At 36.2% G+C, this 23283-nt stretch overlaps 4 protein-coding genes across 4 annotated transcripts; 2 read left to right on the top strand and 2 right to left on the bottom strand.

The window, feature by feature from the left end:
* Positions 1 to 270: 270 nt before the first annotated feature.
* On the top strand, positions 271 to 2491 carry LOC130997383 (uncharacterized). The gene is made up of 4 exons (XM_057922671.1): positions 271 to 627; positions 1291 to 1380; positions 1920 to 2024; positions 2098 to 2491. Exons 2-4 carry the CDS (start codon positions 1336 to 1338, stop codon positions 2206 to 2208), a joined length of 261 nt encoding a protein of 86 aa, XP_057778654.1. The 5' UTR covers positions 271 to 627; positions 1291 to 1335; the 3' UTR covers positions 2209 to 2491.
* Positions 2492 to 8201: 5710 nt separating this feature from the next.
* Positions 8202 to 10825, top strand: LOC130997380 (uncharacterized protein At2g38710). The gene is made up of 5 exons (XM_057922669.1): positions 8202 to 8586; positions 9194 to 9313; positions 9782 to 9896; positions 10223 to 10316; positions 10434 to 10825. Exons 1-5 carry the CDS (start codon positions 8483 to 8485, stop codon positions 10628 to 10630), a joined length of 630 nt encoding a protein of 209 aa, XP_057778652.1. The 5' UTR covers positions 8202 to 8482; the 3' UTR covers positions 10631 to 10825.
* A 1215-nt stretch (positions 10826 to 12040) lies between these two features.
* On the bottom strand, positions 12041 to 12969 carry LOC130997381 (ferredoxin-A-like). Its single transcript, XM_057922670.1, has one exon. The coding sequence runs from the start codon at positions 12710 to 12712 to the stop codon at positions 12269 to 12271; it is 444 nt and encodes a 147-aa protein (XP_057778653.1). The 5' UTR covers positions 12713 to 12969; the 3' UTR covers positions 12041 to 12268.
* A 4642-nt stretch (positions 12970 to 17611) lies between these two features.
* Positions 17612 to 22243, bottom strand: LOC130997379 (MLO-like protein 4). Its single transcript, XM_057922668.1, has 15 exons — positions 21854 to 22243; positions 21686 to 21743; positions 21400 to 21611; positions 21205 to 21321; positions 20791 to 20851; positions 20262 to 20350; positions 20110 to 20184; positions 19927 to 20012; positions 19796 to 19845; positions 19660 to 19700; positions 19423 to 19584; positions 19320 to 19355; positions 19186 to 19253; positions 18810 to 18870; positions 17612 to 18204 (listed from the first exon to the last, which is right to left on the bottom strand). Exons 1-15 carry the CDS (start codon positions 21968 to 21970, stop codon positions 17839 to 17841), a joined length of 1599 nt encoding a protein of 532 aa, XP_057778651.1. The 5' UTR covers positions 21971 to 22243; the 3' UTR covers positions 17612 to 17838.
* Positions 22244 to 23283: the final 1040 nt, after the last annotated feature.

Genomic DNA, 23283 nt, shown 5'->3' with positions numbered 1-23283 from the left:
AAAACTGCCTTTTTAATATAGTATATATATGCGTATATACTTATATTAAAATTCAATTACAAACATAAAGTGTACAAACAATTTTATATACAAAAATATGTTTACATTTTTGTTTCAAAATTCAATTGCAAACATAGTGTATAAATAATTTTGGACTTCATTTATTTTTATAAATGATTAAAGTAAATAATTTTTGTACATCATTAAAGTAAATTATTTTTAATCAAGTAATTAAAATACAATTTAAATTAGTATTAGAAAACAGAAAATAGAATATTAGAAATAGGTTTCTGATTTTGTCTTTTCTTCTAACTACCGTCTATCAGCCGCTCGCTCTCTCTCACTCCGCCCGCCGTTTTTACTCTTTCTCGGTCTCTCTCTGCCGTCCGCCGGTCGCCGCCGCCCCCGCCTCCTCCGATTTCCCGTGGCCACGGCCTCGCCGCCTCGGACATCTCTGTCCAAGCGCTGCGACCTGCAAGCGCCAAGCAGGTAGTACAGCAGCAGTGCGCTGCCCAGCTCTCGCCGGCTCGCCCCGCCCCATCTCCTTCGATCAACAGCTTCAGTGCGCGATTGCGGCGCGTCGCCGGCCTCACCTAGCCGTTTTCAACGCCCAAGTTCGCAACAAAGGTAAGGCGGCAGGCTATTTGGGTGTTTTGAAAGTTTGATTTTTGATTTTCTTATTTCGCCTTACCGTAGAATCCATCGAACATTTTTTAGATCTACAAAAATAGTTTAATATTTTGTAGATTTATTAGGCAAAGAAATTATGATTTTGGAAATTCTTCAATGTAAATCTAGTTATTTTACATCCACCACCATTTAAATTATTTACAGTTAAAATTATCTTCATTTCTTTATTATGTGCCATAACCCATAAGCTTCAGCCTTCAGGTTGAGAAGAGCTGTATTTTTAATTTTGTTTGCTGCAGAATCTGTGTAAATGAAAGTCTTGATGTCCATTGCTTTAGTTCATGGATAATGTTAACAACGGGTATTAACCAAAATATAGCCAACTTTCAGATTACTTACACGCTGGCAAACCGCGAGACTCTATTGGCGGGATATCCCAATGCTTGGCTTTTATAGATATATAGAAATATAGATAGATATCTGTTTATGTAGTCTAGGATGAAGGGTTTTAGTTGAGCAAAACCATCAGAAACTGTTCTATTTTACAAATTCCTGCACACAACAAGACAGAATGAATCTGTGCAAGAAACAATTTTGCTAATATTGTAGTATAATGATCTCATTCAGGAATTGTTTATCTGATCCACATGTGTTGTGCAGTTAGTTTTGGCCCTGCGAGATACAAGAATAGTTGAAAGGAGCAGAATGCATCCTCCATTGACAATCCACAGGCATCCCATGTGTGCTGAGGTAAGTTATGAGAGGAAGATAATCTTTCCGAATGAGTGTTGTTAGATGATCAATATAAACAATTTCACTTGGCTTAACTTATTTCTTGTATAATGCATACCGTCTTCATACATTAGGTATGAACATGTAGCTGATGTGCATCTTCTAATTTGTTATATTACAAATGGTCAATACTGTGCACAGAAATATCTTGATGGTGGTCTGGTGCTCCTGTTCTAAGATTATTATCTAATTATGTATTTTCATTGCAAATCTGTGTTGCTTTTGTTAACTTTGCTCGATTCTTGAAACTTAATATCTTTCCTCCCGCTGGTGCAGTGCTGCCAGTCGAGTAAATTGGGTAGTTAATGAATGTTGTTTGATGGTTATAGGGGGAGGGTTCTTTGCAGAATAGTTACTTGTTTCCCTCAACTGTTTAAAACTTATCCTTCAATTTGTAGATAATAAAAAAGAATATTTGTATTTTCTTCTGTAGCAAGCAAGAACTGGATATTGGCCTTTGCAAATTGGATTTAACAAATGTGGCTTGACTGTTGCAGATTATTGAGCTTTTCCAGAAATGCCATACTGATCATCCTATCGGGAAGTTTTTTGGTGAATGCACGGATTTAAAAATTAAGCTTGATCAATGTTTCCGGCAAGAGGTATGTCGGAGATGGGGTCATATCCGATTATGATTATCTTAACGGAATCACCTAACCACTCTTCTTTCCACAGAAAGCCTTGAGAAGGAAGGCAAATTTTGAGGAAAGCAAAAAAATGAAGGAGAGACTGAGAAAATACAGGATGGAGAATTCCGAAACAAGGGATGAGAAGAGCTTTGCATAAACCTCAACTTAAAACTAGTTATGGCTGCTAGAAACGCTGCTGATTGTTCGTATGCACAAGTACAATGTTGCATCGATCATCTGCGTAATGGGGTGAGATAAGGTGAGAGAAAAAAATTCATATTTCTATATTTTTAGACTCGTGTTTGGCATCTAAACATGTAGTGATTCTGTCTGATGAGAAAATGGAAAGAAAGTATTCATTTAGTTGTCAGCATAGCATGAAACTGTCACAATTGAATAATGATAATATATGTTGAGATTGAGCCTCGGCTATTCTTCCACTTGAGCAAGATGTCTTCCTATGATTTCACTATGGCAATATCTTGGTTTTCTGATGTTTAGAATTGTAGTCGAAATGAACATTATTATTGGTACTATTCGTGTAAATTCTTCTTAAATGTTGCCAGATCTTAAAGTATTCACTATACTAAATTTAACTGGCCAAGTCATAAAGCAAAAAAGCAGTATCTACAAAATCATTTAATTCAAGATTCAACGCAGTTATTTTATCACAAGCACAAAGGCATGAGTTGAACAAACTTATTGTTGAAGCTCACCTGATGTGATTCTCTGCCTTCTCAATTTTTTACAAATGAATTGATGTACAGAAACAACTTCTTCAGAAACAACAGATGTACAGAAACAAATGTACATAAACAACAAATTCTCAAAAACTGTCTTCATCTAAATGTACAGAAACAACTTCTATACTTCAAATAATATTTCAGCTATTATGTCTGTATTATAACATGCCGCGCAAGCTAAATGGATGAAAAATAAAAAAAATTAGAGAACACATTATAAAACGAGGGTTCTTTTAGAAGATGGAATACATTATAAATCGAGGGTTGCGTTGGGTGGGGATGGATTGACATTTGGAACATCCAAAAATTTATTATAGAAGATAGAATATACTATTATAATACGATAGTCAAATTGGATTGAAACATCCAAAAAATTATTATAGAATATAGAATATTATTATAAAACGATCGTCAAATTGGGTTGGATTGGCTCAGATCTTTTGAATGTAAAATGAATGACAAAAACTTCTCTGTGACCGTCTTTAATGATAGTTCCAGTTAACTTAAGAGTTTTAATTAGAGTTAATAACTCCTAAGTCCTAATTGAGATTTATTTAAATCCTTATTATCGTATAAGAGCATCTGCAATGCATCGGGTCTTAGAGAGGGTCTTAAATGGTGGTTCCCACCTAAGACACACCCTTCAATGCATTGTGTCTTAGCTCATGTTTAGTTGAGTGTTTTTGGAGGTTAAAAAAGAATCAATTAATTGAATCCATTACTCATTGTTTGGTTTGGATAATAAGGTAACCATTACCCTTACTTAGGGGTAATCCAATCACCTAATTTGTTACCCCTCAAAATAGAGGGGAAACAAAAGAAAGAGAATCTCTTACTAACGATTTTTTTCCATTGTTAAATCAAACACTCAATAAAAGTAATGCTTATTGTTTCCATTTCACCCCTTTATTTGATTTCATTCTCTTTCCATTCTTCTACTCGAATCAAACGACCACTTAGAGTAAATCCCCATTTCCACAAAATTCACATTTCTACACTTTTATTTTTAAATTCCAAATTTCATTAAAATTAAAATTCAACATTACAATAATTAAAATAAAATTAAAGACATAATTAAAATACAATAAAAAAATAAAAATTATGATAAAAAAAATTAGAATTTTAAAATTTTTAAAAATAAAAAATCAAATAAAACTCAAAAAACAAAAATAATAAATAAAATAAAACATATTAAAAATATTTTTTAAAAAGGTCAAACACCTACCCACATACCCTTTTCTTCCCCCATCGTCTTCCCCAAAATTTTCCCTCTCCCTGCAACTGATTTCCAACCCAAATTTTTTCCTCTCTCTCAAGTTTCGTTTCTTCTCCAGGTTTGTTTCATTTTTTTTATTTAAACTGTGTGCGTGTAGCGCACGGATCTCTCAACCAAAGCCTTCGACCCAGCCGAGGTCTCCAACGCAGCGCTTCTTCCATCGCCCCGAATTGACGCGGGTCTTCAATACTGCGTTGGAGATGCTCTAAACAAAACTATCATTTGCAATCGTGCCAAGGTACAAGAAACATTTTTATATTTTTTTATATTTATATGAAATTAATACCAACTCAATTATCATATTTATAAATATAATAGTAATTAATTTTAACTGAATATATATATGAGTTGAATATTAAAAAAATAAAGAAGAACTCACAATAATAAAACTTGATACTAACTGAAAAACATATTAAATATTTAAACATATGAGTTGAATATATATAAAATCGTCATTTAATGAAAATCAATATGAAATTGATTTCAAATTAAAATATTACTAGTTTTTTAATATAGTATAGTAAAAACGAATTGGGCTCAGACTTTATTCAATGGCATGGCCTAATCCTTATATGGGCCCAGTCCATTTCAGCCCAAGATCCAACTTCTTTTAGGGGATGCATAACCACCATTTTACTCTTTATAATCTTCTGTCTAAAATAATAATTAAAATTTTATTATTTTACCCTATACTTCATAACCTCCAAAGTAAATTAAATTTGTAATAAATTAACAATTTCATTTAAGTAAATCTAAAAAAAATAACCACATATAACTCTCAATCGTAATCTAAAAATATTATAACCCATATCATAATATGATAAAGAAACATGTTTATGAACATATAAATCGAGTAAATATCACTTTAAACCTCAAACTATTTTCCAACTATCAATTATATCCTTAACTATTGAAAATAATTTTTTAAACTTTGAACTATCAATTTTGTATCAATTGTACCCTTCATCTATCTCTCTCACTTTTTAGGAAGTTGGAAGAAGGCCGTTGCCAACGCTTTGATTTTTTCTAAAAAAAAAAAAATCAAAGTTTCAAAATTTTAAATTGATTTTCGATTTTTTTTAATTAAAGGTTCGTGCAAGCACTCACCGTACACAATGGTCGTAGAGCTGGGTGCGATCGTTGGAGCCGGACCTCAAGTCTGGGGTTTGCCAGTGCGATGACTCGAGCCGAGCTCTCACACCCCGTTGGAGATGCACTTAATGCTATAATTGGAGTTCTAATATCTATTCTTTCATTTTGTAACCCTAGTTGCCCGCATTACAAAATTTGCAATCTTATTCAAACATGTACTGAATAATGAAAAGAATATAGAAACATTTAATTAAATCTATGGGCGTTTGATAAATATTTGGAAATCAAGTTAAGAATATTAGGATTCATACCAAGAAAATCATGCATAGTTTGTTCATAATAGGAAACATCAACTTAATTAAGCTTAACGATGCAAACTCTACTCGATATTTTTCACCACTTGCTTTAATGACTTGTTCTTCACTCGATATTTTTTAATCTTCGCCTCTAGCTCGTCCCTTAATTCTCCAATTTTTTCGACAGATTTTTCCCCACTGATCTATGGCTTTTTCATATGCAATCAAGGAGCGCCACCTTTGCTCTTCCCTCAAACGGAGAATCTGCCAACTGAAAGTAGCCGCAAGGCCCGCAACCACCTTGCTAATCACAAGACATTGTTTAAAATTCGACAAATTATTGAATTATCAAAGAAAAGACATAAAAAATAATACTAATATAAATCTTATCTCTAAGAGAGCATCTCCAAAACCTCCTACTCGAATTATGGGGAATAATGACCTCATCAAATAACATGCTTTATTAATACAATATTATCTTAATTTTGAATACACCGAGTCTTCATCACTATCAGCCATCACTCTTCTTCACAAAAGCAGAATCGGTGTCACAATTTAGGATCAGCCAAATCCTCTCGACCACCTAAACCTTAAATCGAGAACTTTTCAATAATTCAAATTTCTCCCAGATTTCGAACAATTATAAATTTCTAAGTTTTTTTAGGGTTATTTGCATATGAGGTTTTCTGGTGTGCTCGCCTCTGCTATTCACGTAATGTGTTTATGATTTACATTTTCTTTTGAGTGTTTCAAATAGAAAGGACATTGCGTAATTTATGTGATAATTTTCTAATGAAATGATCACTTCATCTAAATAGTCCACACGTATTGATAAGGTGATGATCGCTGAAACACTTTAAACTTCAGTCGTCAAATATTGTTGCGGCCCACAAATAAAAAAGAAATGCTATGATTAGTAATATCTTATAATTATCCTTATATTGAAATAGTTTTACAAAAGATAGCGCTTTGAAATAGCCATTTTGAAAAAGGAAACACAATATTTGGCTACTAATTGAAAAAACACAAAATCTGATTAGTTATTACGTGTAAAGATTGTTTTGCCCTTAATTAGGGTGGATCGAATTCGGGTCAGATTCAGATTTACACACGGGTTAGGCACATATGGCACCAATCGAAAAAAAAAATAAGTATATGGCACTAGTGTCACTAATATGGCCATAAGTATTATTCGTGCAATACTACATAAGGGAGTATATGACACTAATGAAACTAATATGGCCATAAGTACCATTCGTGCAACGCACTAAATGGAAAAATTAAACCCTAAATGGGGAATTTAAACCCTACGGAGAAGTGTTCAAAATGATCATATAACTATACCCATCTAAATAATATCAACACATGGATATATAGTACTAATGACACTAATATGACCATAAGTATCATTCGTATGACACTAATGTCACTAATATGACAGTAAGTACCATTCGTGCAGCACTAAGTATATGACATTAATGACATTAATAGTACCATGTGTGCCTAATCTGCGCGCAAATTCGAATCCGACTCGAATTTGGTCTGCCTTAATTAAGGGCAAAATAGTTTTAAAATATAAAAAAATTATCAAATTTTACATATTTTTTAATTAATAGTCAAATATTATATTTTCTTCTTTAAAATGATCATGCGAGTATATTGTTGAGGGAAAAGTATCAAATAAGCCCCTGTCGTGGTGGCCCTTTTCACGTCTGGCCCCCTATAGTCGAAGGGGTATCAACTAAACCCTTGAACGAATTAAAATCGAATAATTTCCCACCTCTGACCTAACGCCGTTAAGTGTCCATTAACGTTTGGGTTTAATTGCACCCTCTACTTTAGGAGTGGATCTGCACCTTATTTTTTTTTTGTTTTTGTTTTTATAATTTCAGCAACCCACCTCCGACATCAACTTAACCCCCCCCGTATTCATCGGCTCCAACTTACACTTTGTCAGCTCGCACGCGCTCAATCTCTTGATAGTCGACTGCTTACCGCCGACATGCAACAACTTCACCAACTCCAGATGTGGACCTGGATCGAATCCTGGTTGGTCCAAATCCATATCCGTATTTTTTTACTTAGGTCAGGATCCGGTCCAAATCCATTAGGTCCAAAAAAACGAGATTCATGTCCAGATCCATTAGATTCACAGGTTCTCGAGTCCTGACCCGAAAAAGAGAAAAAAGAATGGATTCGGGTCAGGACTCGAGAACCTGTGAATCTAATGGATCTGGACATGAATCTCGTTTTTTGGACCTAATGGATTTGGACCGGATCCTGACCTAAGTAAAAAAATACGGATATGGATTTGGACCAAGCAGGATTCGATCCAGGTCCACATCTGGAGTTGGTGATGCTGCTGCATGTCAGCAGTAAGCAGTCGACGATCAAGAGAATGAGCGCGTGCGAGCTGACAAAGTGTAAGTTGGAGCCATGAGTACGGGGGGCGGTTAAGTTGATGCCGGGGGTGGGTTGCTGAAATTAAAAAAAAAAAAAAAAGGTACAGATCCACCCCTGAAGTAGAGGGTGCAATTAAACCCAAACGTTAACGGACACTTAACGGCGTTAGGTCAGAGGGTGGAAATTATTCGATTTTAATTAGTTTAGGGGTTTAGTTGATACCCCTTCCACTATAGGGGCCAGACGTGAAAAGGGCCACCACGACGAGTGCTTATTTGATACTTTTCCCTATTGTTGATGAAACAATAAGATTGAATATATTTATAAAAAACAATAAATATAATAGTGGAAACAATTATGCGTCTCTCAATCCTATTCGATTCATATAAGATAGTTACTTTCACAAAAGCTCAATTATTCCCGGAAAAGCGTCAAAAGGCAGAAAGAGAGTCCCTTACTCCATCCATCTCCAATTTCGACACCCTAAAACTTTCATCTTTCGATTATTCTCTCTAATTTCTAACCCCCAATTCGGTTTTCGATCGTAATCCCACCGATCAAATTCAATCTCTAATTTTTTTGCTGTTGTTACACGAATTTTGCTTTAAAATTTAACAGAAAATGGTGTCGGCAAATAGGGAGATGGTGGCGTACTGCTTCGACACACTGGTGGCGCACTACAACAATGAGGAGGCTCCTCCTCCCGCCTTCGATGAGGGCCAACAGTACGGATTTCATCTTAATTTGTCTCCTTAATTTCGTAATTTTTGGCGTGTGTGTGTGTATTATACGTGATTATGCGTTTTCATGTGCATCTGGAATCGTTTTCGCTTAATTTGAGCTTATATTTTATTATCCATCTGAGTTGTGATGAGTTTGACTCTAAACTGGATTGGGTTTTTTTATTAATCACTCCTGTTTATATATGCAACTGTATGTTATTTTGGAATTACAAAGTTTCGATTGATAAATTTGTTGATTTTGTGCTAGTGTTGAGACTTTCTTTGAGTACTGATGCAGGTGCTTTGCAGGGGCAATGATTCTTACTATTATCCGTTTTCTTTTATTTTTCCTTTTTTTTGGGTTAATATGTTGTCAGCCTATTTTTTCCTGGGACGAAGATCAATCGAGAATAGCTAGCTAATGATTTCAAAAGTATGTTGGGGTATTAGTGTATTACTCATTTATTTTCTTTGAGTCTTTTGATTTTTTGTTTTAGTCACTAAAAGAATGTTTAGTGCTTTCAACTGACTGGCTTTGAGTAAGATTATGGTAGAACAAGAAATTTTCGATGTATAGTTTATGCTTTGTACACATTAAACTCTGTTTCAGTCCACTGTTCGTGACCTGGAAGAAAGTGATCAATGGTGGGGAACCTCGTTTACGCGGATGCATAGGGACTTTGGAAGCTCGCTGCATAGTTAATGGTTTCAGGGACTATGCTTTGACAAGGTACTTAAAACAATATTTCAACTTCAAGTACCAAGAGTATGCCATGTGCTCTTTATTACTCAGGCATCTGAGTTGTCTTTTATGAACAATCTTTGTGTTTGATGATTTTGTTATGCACTTTGTATGGGATTGTATGTTCCTTTCTGTATTTAGGTTGTGATTTTTTCTTGGCTCTTTTCTTTGTTACTCTTTAGTTCTATTACATACATTAATCTAAGTAACTTCTAAACTCCTCTATGTTAATATGGCCGTTATTCTCTTGAAAATATTATTTGAACGTAAATTTGCATCTCATGTTTTCGTGTTACAATTTTTTGGTACGTCACATTGACATCTTGACGATTTATGTGGCCTGTATCTAATTTTTTTATGTTGAAATTGATGAATTGTACTTCATTTGACATTTAATTTTAGTCCTGAAAATCTTGGAGAGCATTGTTTTCTGATTTCTTGTTCTCTATATTTCAGTGCCCTCAGGGATCGGCGATTTCCCCCAATACAAGCTAAAGAACTGCCTTCCTTAGAATGTACAGTTTCCATTCTGACTAATTATGAAACTGCTCGTGACTACCTTGACTGGGAGGTCAGTGCTATAATGAACATTTGACTGTTACTAAATATGTGTTTGCCCACTGGGTAATCGAGTCACCTGTTTGCTTGCAAACCAGAACTAATCCTTATTGTTCATTTGGAAGGACCTATATTTTAAGTGGCATTTTAGTCGCAATTTCCCCCTTTTAATGGCTATGTACTTCATTAACTTCTGAAACTCATTAATGCTATCAGTGAATTGCTCGCTCAATATTAAACAACATAGATGATTTAAAAAAATATATATATTAAACAACATAGAGTAGTTCCTTGATTCTGGACCTGATGTCTAGTTCTATCAAATTTGTGTTTATCCAGGTTGGGAAGCACGGAATAATTATTGAATTTACTGATCCCGACTACAATACAAGGCGAAGTGCCACCTACTTGCCCGAGGTTGCTGCTCATGAAGGTAATTTGCATTGCTTATTCTCGTTTACTGGATTGACACGGACAGATTTGGCTATACATTGATTTCTGAATTCCTCTGCTTTCAGTTTCTGATATTTCATTTCGTTTATCATGCAAGGGTGGACAAAGGTCGAAGCAATTGATTCATTGATGAGAAAGGCGGGTTATAGTGGGACCATCACCGGGCAACTGCGAAAGCGCATCCAGCTTACCCGTTACCAAAGCACGCTATTTACCATGCAGTACAGCGAGTATGTTGCCTACGTGAAGACAACCAGAGGTGTTGCTCCGACTATTAATGGGGCAAAACCATGATTATCATTAACTTTCACTTAAGCTGCAAGACAATTGTGACGATAGGAAGGTAACTTAGTTAACCAAATGGTGGATTATGATTTATTTTCTTCCTATCATTTTTATGTTTCTGGGCAACTGAAGGTTTTCATGGACAAATTCGCTGTGTTGTAACATTTCTGTCTGTAATATATAATTTGTCTCTCTTGTGCTTGAGTTTTCTATGCTTTCTCGTTGTTTGTTACAACTTTTCCGGTTGCTCTTCTCCTCAATTTCTTTATGTATTTATGAAAAGAAAACTAATGATTTTTAATTTTTTAAATTTGCATTATATACACCTTTTCCTTTGGTCCAGTGGTTCAAAACATATCTAGAATTTTGTCGTGTTGATGTGTGGTAGTTGTAAACTTTGATCTTCGTGGGCACCGCACAAGAGGATGCTAATTTTAGAAAATAGTTTGTATAAATAAAAAATAATATGGGTTAGTTTGATACATGCTTGAATGGATTGGATAACTTTGAGTTTGTACTCAATAATTTGAATGTTTGAACTACATTGAGATGTTGAATGTTTAGGTATCACCAATGGTTGCCTTTGAAAACAGCTCTTAAGATGCACTAGATTTAATGCAGAAAACACAACTATCTGAAAATGGTAATAGTAAGATGCTAATGGAATTAATCAAAACGAATCCAATCCTTTTGAAATTCGAATACTGAATTTACTATTTCCATTTTTTTTAAAGAAAAAGAAACTGGGAATCTCGAACATAAGGTCTCTTGATTTTCTCTAGAATTTGGCGTGCAACTATTTATAATAATACTATATTTTTGTGCATAATCGTAGTGCATATCCATGCAACTATTTTCCGTTCTTATAATAAGAAGATTTTTATTTTAACCCCACCCATTCTATCTGTTCATATGCAAAAATCTTATGCATGTATTTTCTTTAATTATAAATTTATCATAAAAGAGAAAGAATATAAAAGATGGACAAATTTTATCCTATAAGGGGGCGTTTACTTTGAAGGATTAGCCTTGAATTTGGCACGTGAAAATAGTAATGCTAATCACTTAGCATATTCCTGTACTTTTAATTATTTTTATCATGTAAACTAATTTTGCTTTATTCTTATCCCATCAAAAGGGTAGAATTGAAGTAATCCTATAAAAAAATATTCAATTATTCATATTATCACTTATGCAAAGTAAACACTTCTAACAATATTATCGTGAAAAGGGGGGAAAAAGAGATTTCAAGCTAGCTAACCGATGAAAATTATCCACTCCACACAATATTTGAAAAGAGTGAAAATCTGTTTTCCACCATTTTTCATCAAAAGTATATACGCAGCATATAAAAATATGAAACAATATAGATCTTAATTAAGATTTAAAGCGAAGTTGAACGCCATGAATCCATGAAGATAATTTAACAACTTGAGACGGATGGATATCTTTAGAACTAAACATCGTCAGCTAACAGTAAAGAAATAGACACGAAAAGAAGAGAGTGAGAAGACATATATGAGAAACAAGTGGAGTTGCAAAGACGTTTAAATCAAAATTATACAACAAAACAAATTGTATCTTACTTATTATGAAATCAGTCCGTGACTCATGTGAGAGAGAGAGAGAGAGAAATGAAATGATGAATTAGGCGATCTCCTCCTCCTTGTGAGTCTCGATGACGACGTCGGAGGTTGGGTAGGCGACGCAGGTGAGCACCCAGCCGGAGTCCATCTGCTCGTCGTCGAGGAAGCTGCCGTCGGACTGGTCGACGCTGCCGCTGACGACCTTGCCGGCGCACGAGGAGCACGACCCCGCGCGGCACGAGTAGGGCAGATCTATCCCGGCCTCCTCCGCCTGGTCCACGATGTACACGTCGTCGGCGCAATCGAACTCCACCTCTCCCTCCGGAGTTAGCAGCTTCACCTTGTACGTCGCCATGCACGTCGCTCCGCCCCTGCGCCCGCCGGATTTCAGCCCGAAGAGAGCCGCCTGCTTCAGGTTCGGGAGGGACCGGAGGCTCGTCGTGCCCATCGCCGGCTTGCGGGGGACCACGGCCGCGCTGAACATTGTGCTTGCGAGGCTTGCCATTGCTCAGAGTTTAGAGAGACAGGGAGTGTGTGTGGTGTGTGTGGGGGAATTGGAAATACAAATGAAAAGGAAATCTGTGATCTCCTGAAATTAAAAGGATAGAGGCTTTGTAGAAATAGTGTGTGTGGTCTGTGGGTTTGGTTAGGGCTCATCCGCTACGTGGCGCCTTTCTGTGGTACGTTTTATCATTTTCATTATCTCTTCTTTTCTTTTTTTTCTTTTTTTTAGCATTCTCAAAATTAGCTTACCTACATCTAAATTTATCTGTTTTTACGAAAATATATCACATTTCTCTATGCTTCGATTTTGCGTGGACCTGCGGCCATTTCTAATTGACGTGGAAATTTATAAAAAAATCATTGACATAATTTTTATTGTAGCAACGAGATTATATATCTTGTACCAGAAAAATGAGTTCGCTCTAAATTTGAAAACAAAATAAATTAATTAGGCGTGTCTCTGTATGAATACCAAAAGTATGTTATATTCTGGAAATTAGATAGACAATATTAGTCTATAAATATTAGTCTTACAAAGTCTTACAAATTTAGGGGGTGGTGGAGAGGCAGAGTTGGATGAGAAGAGATGAAAGGGACAAGGGTGTGGGTGTGGGAAGTAGTGTGGCTTGCACAAGCTCATCCGCCACGTCGCGGATTTCGCTTCTTTCATACGACCTTTATTATCATCTCTTCTTTTCTTTCATTTTTCTTTTCCTTCGCTGTTTTAAAAAAACCCAACCACATCTTTAATTCCTTCTGTGCGAGAATACTAAAATGTAGACTCTATTTATGTATAAATTATTTGGGTAAGGTATATTTTCTTTCATTGTAAATTTATTATAAGAAAATGGGTGAAGAAAAAATTATTTTAATTTTATTATTATTTTCTTTGTATCTCATATTTTCTGAGGAAAGTGTGTGAAAATATTATTTATTTTATGATAATATCATAATCAACTAAAATTCAAAGGAGGGAAAATGCTACTCAATTTTTTCTATTAAAGTGAACACACCTTAATATGACAAAATACTTTAACAAAATGTTGCTATTAATTTGTGTGTGTTGACCTAGTGACAAAATAATTCATGCTTAAGGCCAAAGATTCTCAGGTTCGAATTTAATGTCACACAATTTTTAAAAATAATTTTTCCTACCAAACAATATACTCCATCCACCATGAAATAATGCGCACACCAAGCTCCGCCACAAGTTTTAGTAAATATTAGATGAGTGTATTGTGAGTGAACAAAGTGAGTCACTTTTGTTGTAGTTTTATGTGGCAATGAGCGTCATTTATCTCTTCACACAAATAAATTTATAAGTTTCCCTACTACACACTACAAGCGTAGTTCTAGTGGAAGGTATAGGTAGGGGTGTGCATCAGTTCAAAACCGAACCGAACCGACCTCTTAAGAATTCGAACCAAACTGAACCGCTAAAATGCTACAAATCGATCAAAATCGAACCGGCCAAAATCGATCGGTTTCGGTTCAAAACCGAACCGAACCGCCTGTTTCATCTTTTTTTTTTTCCGAAAAAAAAAACAAAAAAAAAAAAACAAATTTTATCACTAAATTCAGTCTGAACCCCTATATTCAAAGTCTTGCTAAACTCCAAAAATTCATCCAACTAAATCGAGAAAAAATTATTGGAAAACAATCTGAACCCCTGAATTCATCCAACTAAAATCATACAAATTTTGTTTCTTACAAGAACAGAATGAAAGTCGACCTTTTACCCCTAAATATACCTAACTTTCAGATCTAAAATCATATTCATATCATCTCTAATCATCTTTAAAAAATAAGAATAAAATCGTGGGGTAAAATAAGGGAAGGTGGCCTGCTGCTAGTCGCTGGTGGGGGAGGTGGCTCCGGGGTAAGGTAGCGGTGATCCGCTAGGGTTGCGAAGCCGGGGGCGGAGCCGCGAAGGTGGCTGTCTGCTGCTGCTGCTGCGTCGTGCGGGCTAGCGCGGTGGGTACGCGACCTACTGCTAGTCGCCGAGCGGCCGAGGGAGGAGAGAGAGGGGGGCGCCGGTGGGTGACTGAAGAGTGAAGAGTGAAAGTGATTCAAATTTGAGATTTCAGAATGAAGTGCAAGGGCGGGTTTACTTTAGGGTTGTGGAGTTTTCAAATTTCACTATGTTAAACATATTATATATATTAAATAAATAATATATATATATATATATATATATATATATATATATATCGGTTCGGTTCCGTTCCCAACCGAACCATGGATGGGAAACCGAAACCGAACCAATAGTTGGTCGGTTTTGAGATTTCAAAACCGAACCGAAAACTAATCCAGAAATTTAAAAACAGAACCGAACCAAAAATAATCGGTTCGGTTTATGCTCACCCCTAGGTATAGGGTTGAAGCCACGAGAAGTTGGTGTAGCTTGTCCTTTGGTCATGGTCGACGAATTGTCCTAGTTACATAAAACTTTGTCACGGTCTCAAGGGACTACATCTTGTCGGATAGGAAATAGAGAAAATAATCTAAAAAACCAAATGAGAAAGATCAATATTAAAAGTCAATCTTGACAAGACAAATGCATCAACAAACAAGAATTGATCGATCATTGGTCAAGATACTCACTATAATGTGTGTATGCTAGTTATAAACTATGAATGGCATGTACCCCATGTTGTCACATGTCACATGTACTTCCATCCCTAGTAGAATTTATCCTTACGGTGTCAAGGGACACCATACATGCAAGTTAACCAACTTAACTAACCACCCCTCGAGGACACTTTAGTAAGTGCAATTAAATAAATAAGCATTGAGCTATAGACAAATCTGGTATTGACTCAGACAAACTGTAGTCTATGGAGGGTTTATGTGCTAGGTGCTTTGATAGATGGGACACCACTGAGTATGGTTTAGTTTTATGTCCCATGGCTCGGAAAATATGGAAATTAAAGCCTCCAGATTCTGGTATATGTTGGAGAGAATGGAGGGGCTACGTCTATGGGATATAGGAGCTGCGATTAGGGGTAAGTTTTTCTCCCGGAAAGCTGGCGTCTCCGGAAGACAACCAAGCTTTTCTCCTGGCTGATATTCTGGAGATGATTCAGGTGGCAAGGGAGTGTATGCTTGTTGGGGTTTTTCATGCTTCCCGTTCGGCAAACCGGGCTGCGCATCTTCTTGCTCAGTTCGCCGGCAACAATGGCCTGCCTGTTTGCTGGGATAATGACTTTCCGGATTGGCTTATTGATGTAACTGTTGAAGACTTTGGTTGAGTTTAATATAGCTTCTTTCTCGCTTAAAAAAAAACTTATATATATATATATATATATATATATATATATAGGGTGAGGTTCAGGAAAGAATCATAACTAAAAGAAGACCGGAGAACCATTTTCAGCCATTCGATCATCAAGATCTACGGTGGATGCATCATCTTGTTGGATGAATGTAGATCCTGGGTTCGAATCCTGAAGGGAGCATTTTTATTTTTATTTTTTTGAGTGCATTAATTTTAACAGCGGATGCATTAATTTTTACAGTGAATGCATTAGATTTGATGGTTCTCCCGTTCTCACAAATAATGTAGTTCTCTCTAGAACCACACCCTATATATATATATATATATATATATATATATATATATATGCAGAACCGATCACCTACCCACCGTGGGCAAGCATAACGTGCCCACCATTGATGTGCCAATTTTAATTAGGAAAGATAACTAATAAATCTTACTCTAATTAAAATTATCTTACTATAATTACAATTGCCACATCATGGTGGGCACATTATACATGCCCACGATGGGTAGGTGATCGGTTCTGTATATATATGTGTGTGTGTGTGTGTGTGTGTGTGTAGAGTAGGTACTATAAAGGAAATATATTAATGAGTCAGCACCATATTGTAGTCAAAATCATATAGGAAAAAAAAATCTAGTTATACAGATAAAATTGTGAAAATAGTAATATTTCTTATTAAAATACCCTTGTAGTGTGTAAGAGTGTAAAATACACTATTACACACTTTTTTCGATTTACACGATTTTGCAAAATCGTGTAATAGTCCTGAAAAGTGTGTAACAATGTATTTTGAACTGTTACACACTTTTTCACAATTACACACTTTTACTATCAGTGTTACACACTTTTGCGAAAAAATATGTTAACAGTGTAAAATATATTGTTACACAATTTTTCACAATTTTGTGTAACAATGTTTATTACATTGTTATACACTTTTCCATAAAAAGTAAATAATCGTGAGGGAGAGAAAGGAGGAAGGATGCGGCGACAACGGTGGTGATGTAACAGTGATAGTGGGCGATGAAGCCGGGCAGTGAAGCAAAAGAAGGAAGGTGGCAGGGTAGGTGAGAAATATAAAGGCGGGAAAGAGGAGGTCCTCCGGAGAGGAGAGAGAGTGGATAACAACGGTGGAAAAGGTTGGGAGAGATGAGCGCTAGTGAAATGAGATGGGGGGAAGGGGCGGCGGCACAGGTTGGGGGGAAGGGATGCAGACAAAAAGAAAGGGGCCGGGCAGACATCTGCGATGACAAAGACGTCAGCGAGATCAGCATCCCCATCAAAGAGCTTCTCGATTCAGCTTTCCGTCCTCCACAAGCTCTTCAACCACCGTAAGAGAGAGAGAGAGAGAGAGAGAGAGAGAGAGAGAGAGAGAGAGAGAAGGCAAGGAAAGAGAGATGCATACAAACTTTGAGCGACGACAACAATGTTACAAAAGGTGGAAAGAGGGATGGCGACGGTTAAGGTTCAGGGGGATGGGGGTGCGTGGGTTTAAAAGATGATTTTTTTTTAATCATTAAGGGTAAATGATACATTTACATAATGAATACTTTTTTGTTTTACTAAATGAAAATGCATAGACTAGTCTATTAACTCTATATTAACACCGTATAATGTGGACAATATAAGTAAACTACACCTTCAATGTGTAACATCAAATATACATATAAATGTAGTGTTATGTGAGATCGTCTCACCGATCAAAAATTCGTAGTACTCAAATCATATTCAAGCATCAACTCAAATTACAACTATACCACCTATTATGACTTCCATATTATAACGGATTTTGATCACTTGAGACAATCTAACACAAGCCAGTTAAAACCAACCTCAACTGGCCTCATGTCTTGTTGAGTAGATCAAGAAGAGTAGTCTCAATCTTGGCTTCGACCACCTCGTCTCGAGCAACGACGTCGTCATCGTAATGGGGTTGTCTGAAGGAGAATTCTTGGCTAATGGAGGAGCTCTCAAGATCACAATGTTGTTGTACTTCATCCATATGGCCAAAGGAGGAAGAGGGAGACAACGTGGGGGATCCAACTGTGATGATCTCGTCACCCTCATCAATGATTGATTCGATGGAACACGTGGACCTCGTGGTGATGGAGTTGGTGGCCTTGGACCTCGCCTTCACTCTCTTACACCAGCTATGCAGCGACTCTCTCACGCTCTCTGCAATTATCGCTTTCTTGCAACGAGATCCCATCTAACAAATCCACACCAAATGTAATTAAGGGATGTTTGGTTAAGCTTATTTTTAAAGAGTAGATGTAATTTTTTCAAGAGCTTATGAATTGTCAAAGTGTTTGGATAAAAGAGCTTTATTGTTAGAAAGAGGATATTAAGAGAAGTAAACTTGGAATGGTATATATAATAATAAAAAAAATTCATAGTTAAATATATTTATAAAATGATTGTAGCATATAAGATTATGAAAAAATAAAGCGGGTCAAAGATGAAACTTATTTTTTGCAAAACTTATAAAGCTTAAACTTTTGTCAAAAAAACAAAAAGATGCTTATATGATATTTTAAAGAGCTTATAAGCTCAACTAATTACAACATCTAAATAAAGACCAAATATTGTTACTTATATGATTTTACAAAGTAAATTAGGAAGGTATATGATCAAAATAACGAACTATAATAGGATTATTCTTGAAAATTGATTGTTGTTTATAAAATTATGAAATTAAGCTATTGGAACTATTTTCACAATTTATAATTAGTTGTTTAGTAGTTTATTTTGTCAAGCACGACTCAAAAACTTTTAAACTTGTAAATAATTGATAAGTTATTTTAAGAAACTTACCGTTGAAACCAACACATTCAATGGGACAGTGCTATAACTGCACCAGAATTGGACAACCACCCTGCATTGCGTTTTTAATTAGTATATATACTCCCTTCGTCTATGAAAGAACTTTCTTAGGAGGAAGTGACATGAGTTCTAAAAAAAGATTGTTGAATGTATGAGAATGGAGAAAAAGTTGTTGAGTGTATTGAAAGTGGTGAAAAAGGTGTTGTAAGATTAGTGAAAACGTGCAAAGTCAGAAATCGACGAGGCACATTTCTTTTAGTTTTTTCTTCTTCTTTTTTTAAGATAGTGACATTTTTGCAAAACATATAGGCGTCAAATTAAATTAAAGGTATTAGAAGAAATTTGATGTGATGAATTGTTTACGTACCCTGAGATGAGTCGAATGACGATCATAGCGTGATTCTTCATGAAACAAGAACGCTTGTTGAATCCCCACTGCACCAATAGTATCAGTTACTAATGTTTTACTCGGCATTGGATCGAATTTGAATTTGTTCTTACCAAGGACCAGATAAAGGTTGCCATCTCGAAAGCATTCTGCAAAAATGAGGTACCGCATTCAAAACCAAAACAACCCAAAAAACAGAGGTTGTGCAATGATCACCTGAAACGATATGAACTGTATGAAGCGCGACAAGATTTCAGGCTTCCCGAACCAAAACAGCGCGTCGCGTGGCTTCACTTGGCTTCCCACAGACGGCCCCGCCACTTCAAGAGCTAACAGGGAGACGACGTGCTGTAGTTTCGTGCCCACCAACATCACAAGCTTCAAACGTGCACAAACTCATCAATCCCTTCTAACCCAACTTCTAATGCTTCATTCAAAGGAGATCACACTTACAATAGCAGGTATGAATGAAAGCCAGAAGTAAATGTTGAGACCTGCATCCATCACATCACAAAACACAATTCCAGACACACAAATTAATGCAAGGAAATTAATGTGCCTCTCAAATATGTGAGTGTGAAAAGAATACCGTGGATATTAATGAAGATGCAGAGGATCGCATAACCCCAAAGCGGCCAACTGCACGTATATTAAGCAATGTCATCTCATTCCATTTAGTATATATATTTGGTTTAAAATTGTTGAAGATTATATTTATACCTGATACCGACAATGCCAGAGAATTCGTCTTCCATGGTCCGTACCATATATTTGTGGAAATTATAGGATGGCGGCAGCTTGTGATTCTGCACAATTCACCCAATGCCAACCTATTTGTATTTGCATATATGTATATGTATATGTATATATAAAGACAAGGTAGTAGAAATGATGAATACCCACGGTGATGAAACCCAATCTCAACGCCATGTAATCTGATTTTCGCACTGAATTCTTGAACTGCTTCAGAAAGCAGAGCTGCAAAACAGAGAGCCATTTCTAATCAGCTCCACTCTAATAGTAATATATTGATACCAGAATATTCTAATGATTACCATCCATATGAGGATCGGATTCCTGCTCCACGGATGGGAGGCGTGGTGGAATGCGAAGGTGGATTGCCGCCTCATCGTCTTGCTCTTCGCTGCACCACCATTAGTTCAACAAGAGCTAAAGGGCTCATTACTTAATGCCTTAATCATAGTTTGTGCCATCAACTTTCAACATTTTTCAAATAATATGCTCAACATTAAGACATCGCTTGTCAAAAACCGACCATCATTTATTTCGTTGGTATCTTATTTACACCAATGTGTTTATCGGTAACGGATATGTCCGTCTGTATCTTTGTTTGCTGAGAGAATCTACTTGTGGCCGTATATTTTATAGATATTCAGTAGAAATATTGTTACAGAATTTGATAGGTTAACAGAATCACATACTTTGATGCGGTCGATAAAAGTACATCTATAATGCTTGGTATAAGTCCAACTTCTTTTGAGGTTGGGAGGTTTTTAATGTAAAAACGTGAGTTTAGAATTTTTTTAGAAACATTAAAAATTGGGGATAGGTATGATTAACTACCTCGCGCCTGCGCCTCCGCCACCACGCCGGCATGAAATTCCCATTTCCTCCAACTGTATATCTGCACAACACAATGAGTGATTAGATCAATCTCACGATTCAATAAAAAAAAAAAAATTGGGATAATTGAATCTAAATACACAAACTTTCATCATTTTTTTTTTATTTTTCTACATGAACTAAATGTTCTGTTTTCAAATACAAAAATTCTCAATTTTTTTTTTCCACACAATTGTGTATTGCCTTGAAATTGATGATGAGATGAACGCTTGAAACATCTACGTGACTTAAATGACCAATATATTAAATGATGCAATTGAATGTCTATGTTATTTTAGAATTGTAATAATTCACCGGAAAGGCGTAGTGGAATAAAAAAAAAAGTTGCAGTTGGAGATGAGACAATGAAGGCACCTTGGTCATGGCGAGGGCGACGGCAATGCAACTGTAGAGGACATGGGCGATGCCGAGAACAAAGAGAAATCGGTGAAGCTGCTCCAGCCCCTCCGCAGAGACGAAGGGCTCGCGGCCCTGACATGATTAGGAAACACATGAATTTGCGTTCCCCCCTTTAAATAATAGGAATAGGAATAGGAATAGGATACATACCAAGCCGCAAACATGAGATGGGATGTAAGCCACTCCTTGGGGAGGAACGACGGCCTCCTCCGTCGCTATCATACTCATCTTCTCCTCGCTGTAATCCGCCTCAGAGCAAGCGAAGAACTTGCTGTTGAAGAGAGACGAGTTGACGCAGATTTGAGAGATCCACCTCGCCCATTGCCCCAGCAGCAGAGAGATCAGCCCAAGCAGCATCAGCTCTGTTTTCATTTTACCATCATCATTACCACCACTTCTAGTATTGCTCAACAACTATGAGATATCAAAGTCGTACCTTCCTTGATTTTGTCCAAGGAAGCACACAGAGCTTTCCTCTTCGTCTTCTTCAACCACTGTAACCATCCCAAAAATATACTACATATTTTTATTTTATTTAAAAAAAGAAAAAAGAAAAAAAAGCGGAGTGAGAAAGGGGTGAAGTCGGATTGGTCTTTGGTCTGACCTTTCCAAATCTGTAAATGGATCTCTCTGCAAATAAACAGACGAAAACCATGACGGTGGTGACTGTGGCCACCGACCACGTCGGCGTCACCTCCAAAGATCTCCCTTCCCTTATCATTCCTCTGCTACTACAACAATGCAAATACTCTCTCTCTCTCTCTCTCTATAGGGCGACGCCGCTACTTGAAGAGATTCGAATATATTAGTGAGTTTCCTGGAAATATGAGAAGATCCAGGAAATGGGGAAATTTTACGTTTTAATTGGAATCTTATATCATGTGGAAAAATAAATCAAATATATGCGTGTACATATGCAATCAGGGAGTGATGATCAAATCTGGTTAATTTCTTAATGAACTCAACTAGTTAAATCTTGCATATGTAAGTGTGTATGCATTATTAATTAAATAATAGAAAGAAACAAGCATGAAAAAAAAAAAAGCAGGGTGGCTGGCTGCATGTGCCTTGTGTATTGGGAAGATCTAAGTTTGTTTTTTGCCTCCAACCTGTCACATGCATAACACTCTTTTAGCACATACTAAATTAGACCAAAAACCAAGGTTTATGGGGGAGCTGCAATTTCTTTGGTTCATCAATCTCCTCCATGCATGCAACCTAATCAAAGATTTTTATTTTTTATTCTCTGTGTAAGGTCCCATAGCGTGCAGATGCTTTCCAAATTGAGCATATTTCAAGGGTATGGCTTGGATAATTGATTCAATAGTTATTAAGGCTTCGTGTAATGCTTAAATAGATAAAGCCTATAATACCTAATCTAAATCCCATAAAAATGACTCAAATGCTCTGTTTAGCTATAATTAGATGGTTAGTTCGTCGTTACTAGTCGCAACAAATGGGTACCCAAACGTTACATTTGTATGAGATTAGGGATATAATTTATTGTAAAGTGAAACTGTATTGTAAAACATCTAATTCATAAGAGCATCTCCAACAAAGGATGCATCCACAAAAATGACCATTGGGAGAATTTAACTAGGGGAGGTAGTTGGAGCCTGGAGGAGATAGAGAAAAATTGATACTTAACCCTTATTTATATTACTCATTCAATCTATGGAATATCTTTCTAAGGGAAGGTCGTACGACTTAAAAAAAAGCTAGTTATATATTTGGTGAGTGAAGAAAGAGTAATGCAAATTAGAAAAAGTGGTGATAGTGGAGAAGTGGTGGGCTCATTAATGACAATGTGTGTAAACATTTAGTATAAGAATTGAAAGGATGCTAGTTAGTAAATTATTTTCAAAAATGGACTAGGAAGATGTTTTGTAGACGAACGAAAATAAGAAAGTGGAAAGATACTTTGTGGACGGAGGAAGTACATTATAAGAATAAATGTAAAAATTAAATAAAATGTGAATAAATATTTAGAGGGTGTTTGGCTAAACTTATTTTCAAGAACTTATAAACTCTTTG

This window comes from Salvia miltiorrhiza, chromosome 8 (assembly GCF_028751815.1).
Source record: "Salvia miltiorrhiza cultivar Shanhuang (shh) chromosome 8, IMPLAD_Smil_shh, whole genome shotgun sequence".
Taxonomy (NCBI): Eukaryota; Viridiplantae; Streptophyta; class Magnoliopsida; order Lamiales; family Lamiaceae; genus Salvia; species Salvia miltiorrhiza.
Note: the sequence above shows the minus strand (reverse complement) of the source record. Positions and strands in the feature narration are given on the sequence as shown.

Bases quoted from the DNA above. Each gene is read 5' to 3' on its own strand.
- LOC130997383 (XM_057922671.1), top strand. From the start codon at position 1,336: ATGCATCCTCCATTGACAATCCACAGGCATCCCATGTGTGCTGAG. The intron at 1,381-1,919 runs GTAAGTTATGAG...TGACTGTTGCAG, and splicing joins GGCATCCCATGTGTGCTGAG to ATTATTGAGCTTTTCCAGAA. The intron at 2,025-2,097 runs GTATGTCGGAGA...TTCTTTCCACAG, and splicing joins ATCAATGTTTCCGGCAAGAG to AAAGCCTTGAGAAGGAAGGC.
- LOC130997381 (XM_057922670.1), bottom strand. From the start codon at position 12,712: ATGGCAAGCCTCGCAAGCACAATGTTCAGCGCGGCCGTGGTCCCCCGC.
- LOC130997380 (XM_057922669.1), top strand. From the start codon at position 8,483: ATGGTGTCGGCAAATAGGGAGATGGTGGCGTACTGCTTCGACACACTG. The intron at 9,314-9,781 runs GTACTTAAAACA...TCTATATTTCAG, and splicing joins AGGGACTATGCTTTGACAAG to TGCCCTCAGGGATCGGCGAT. The intron at 10,317-10,433 runs GTAATTTGCATT...TTATCATGCAAG, and splicing joins CGAGGTTGCTGCTCATGAAG to GGTGGACAAAGGTCGAAGCA.
- LOC130997379 (XM_057922668.1), bottom strand. From the start codon at position 21,970: ATGATAAGGGAAGGGAGATCTTTGGAGGTGACGCCGACGTGGTCGGTG. The intron at 21,744-21,853 runs GTCAGACCAAAG...GGATGGTTACAG, and splicing joins CCATTTACAGATTTGGAAAG to TGGTTGAAGAAGACGAAGAG. The intron at 20,351-20,790 runs GTAGTTAATCAT...ATGGTGGTGCAG, and splicing joins GGCGGAGGCGCAGGCGCGAG to CGAAGAGCAAGACGATGAGG.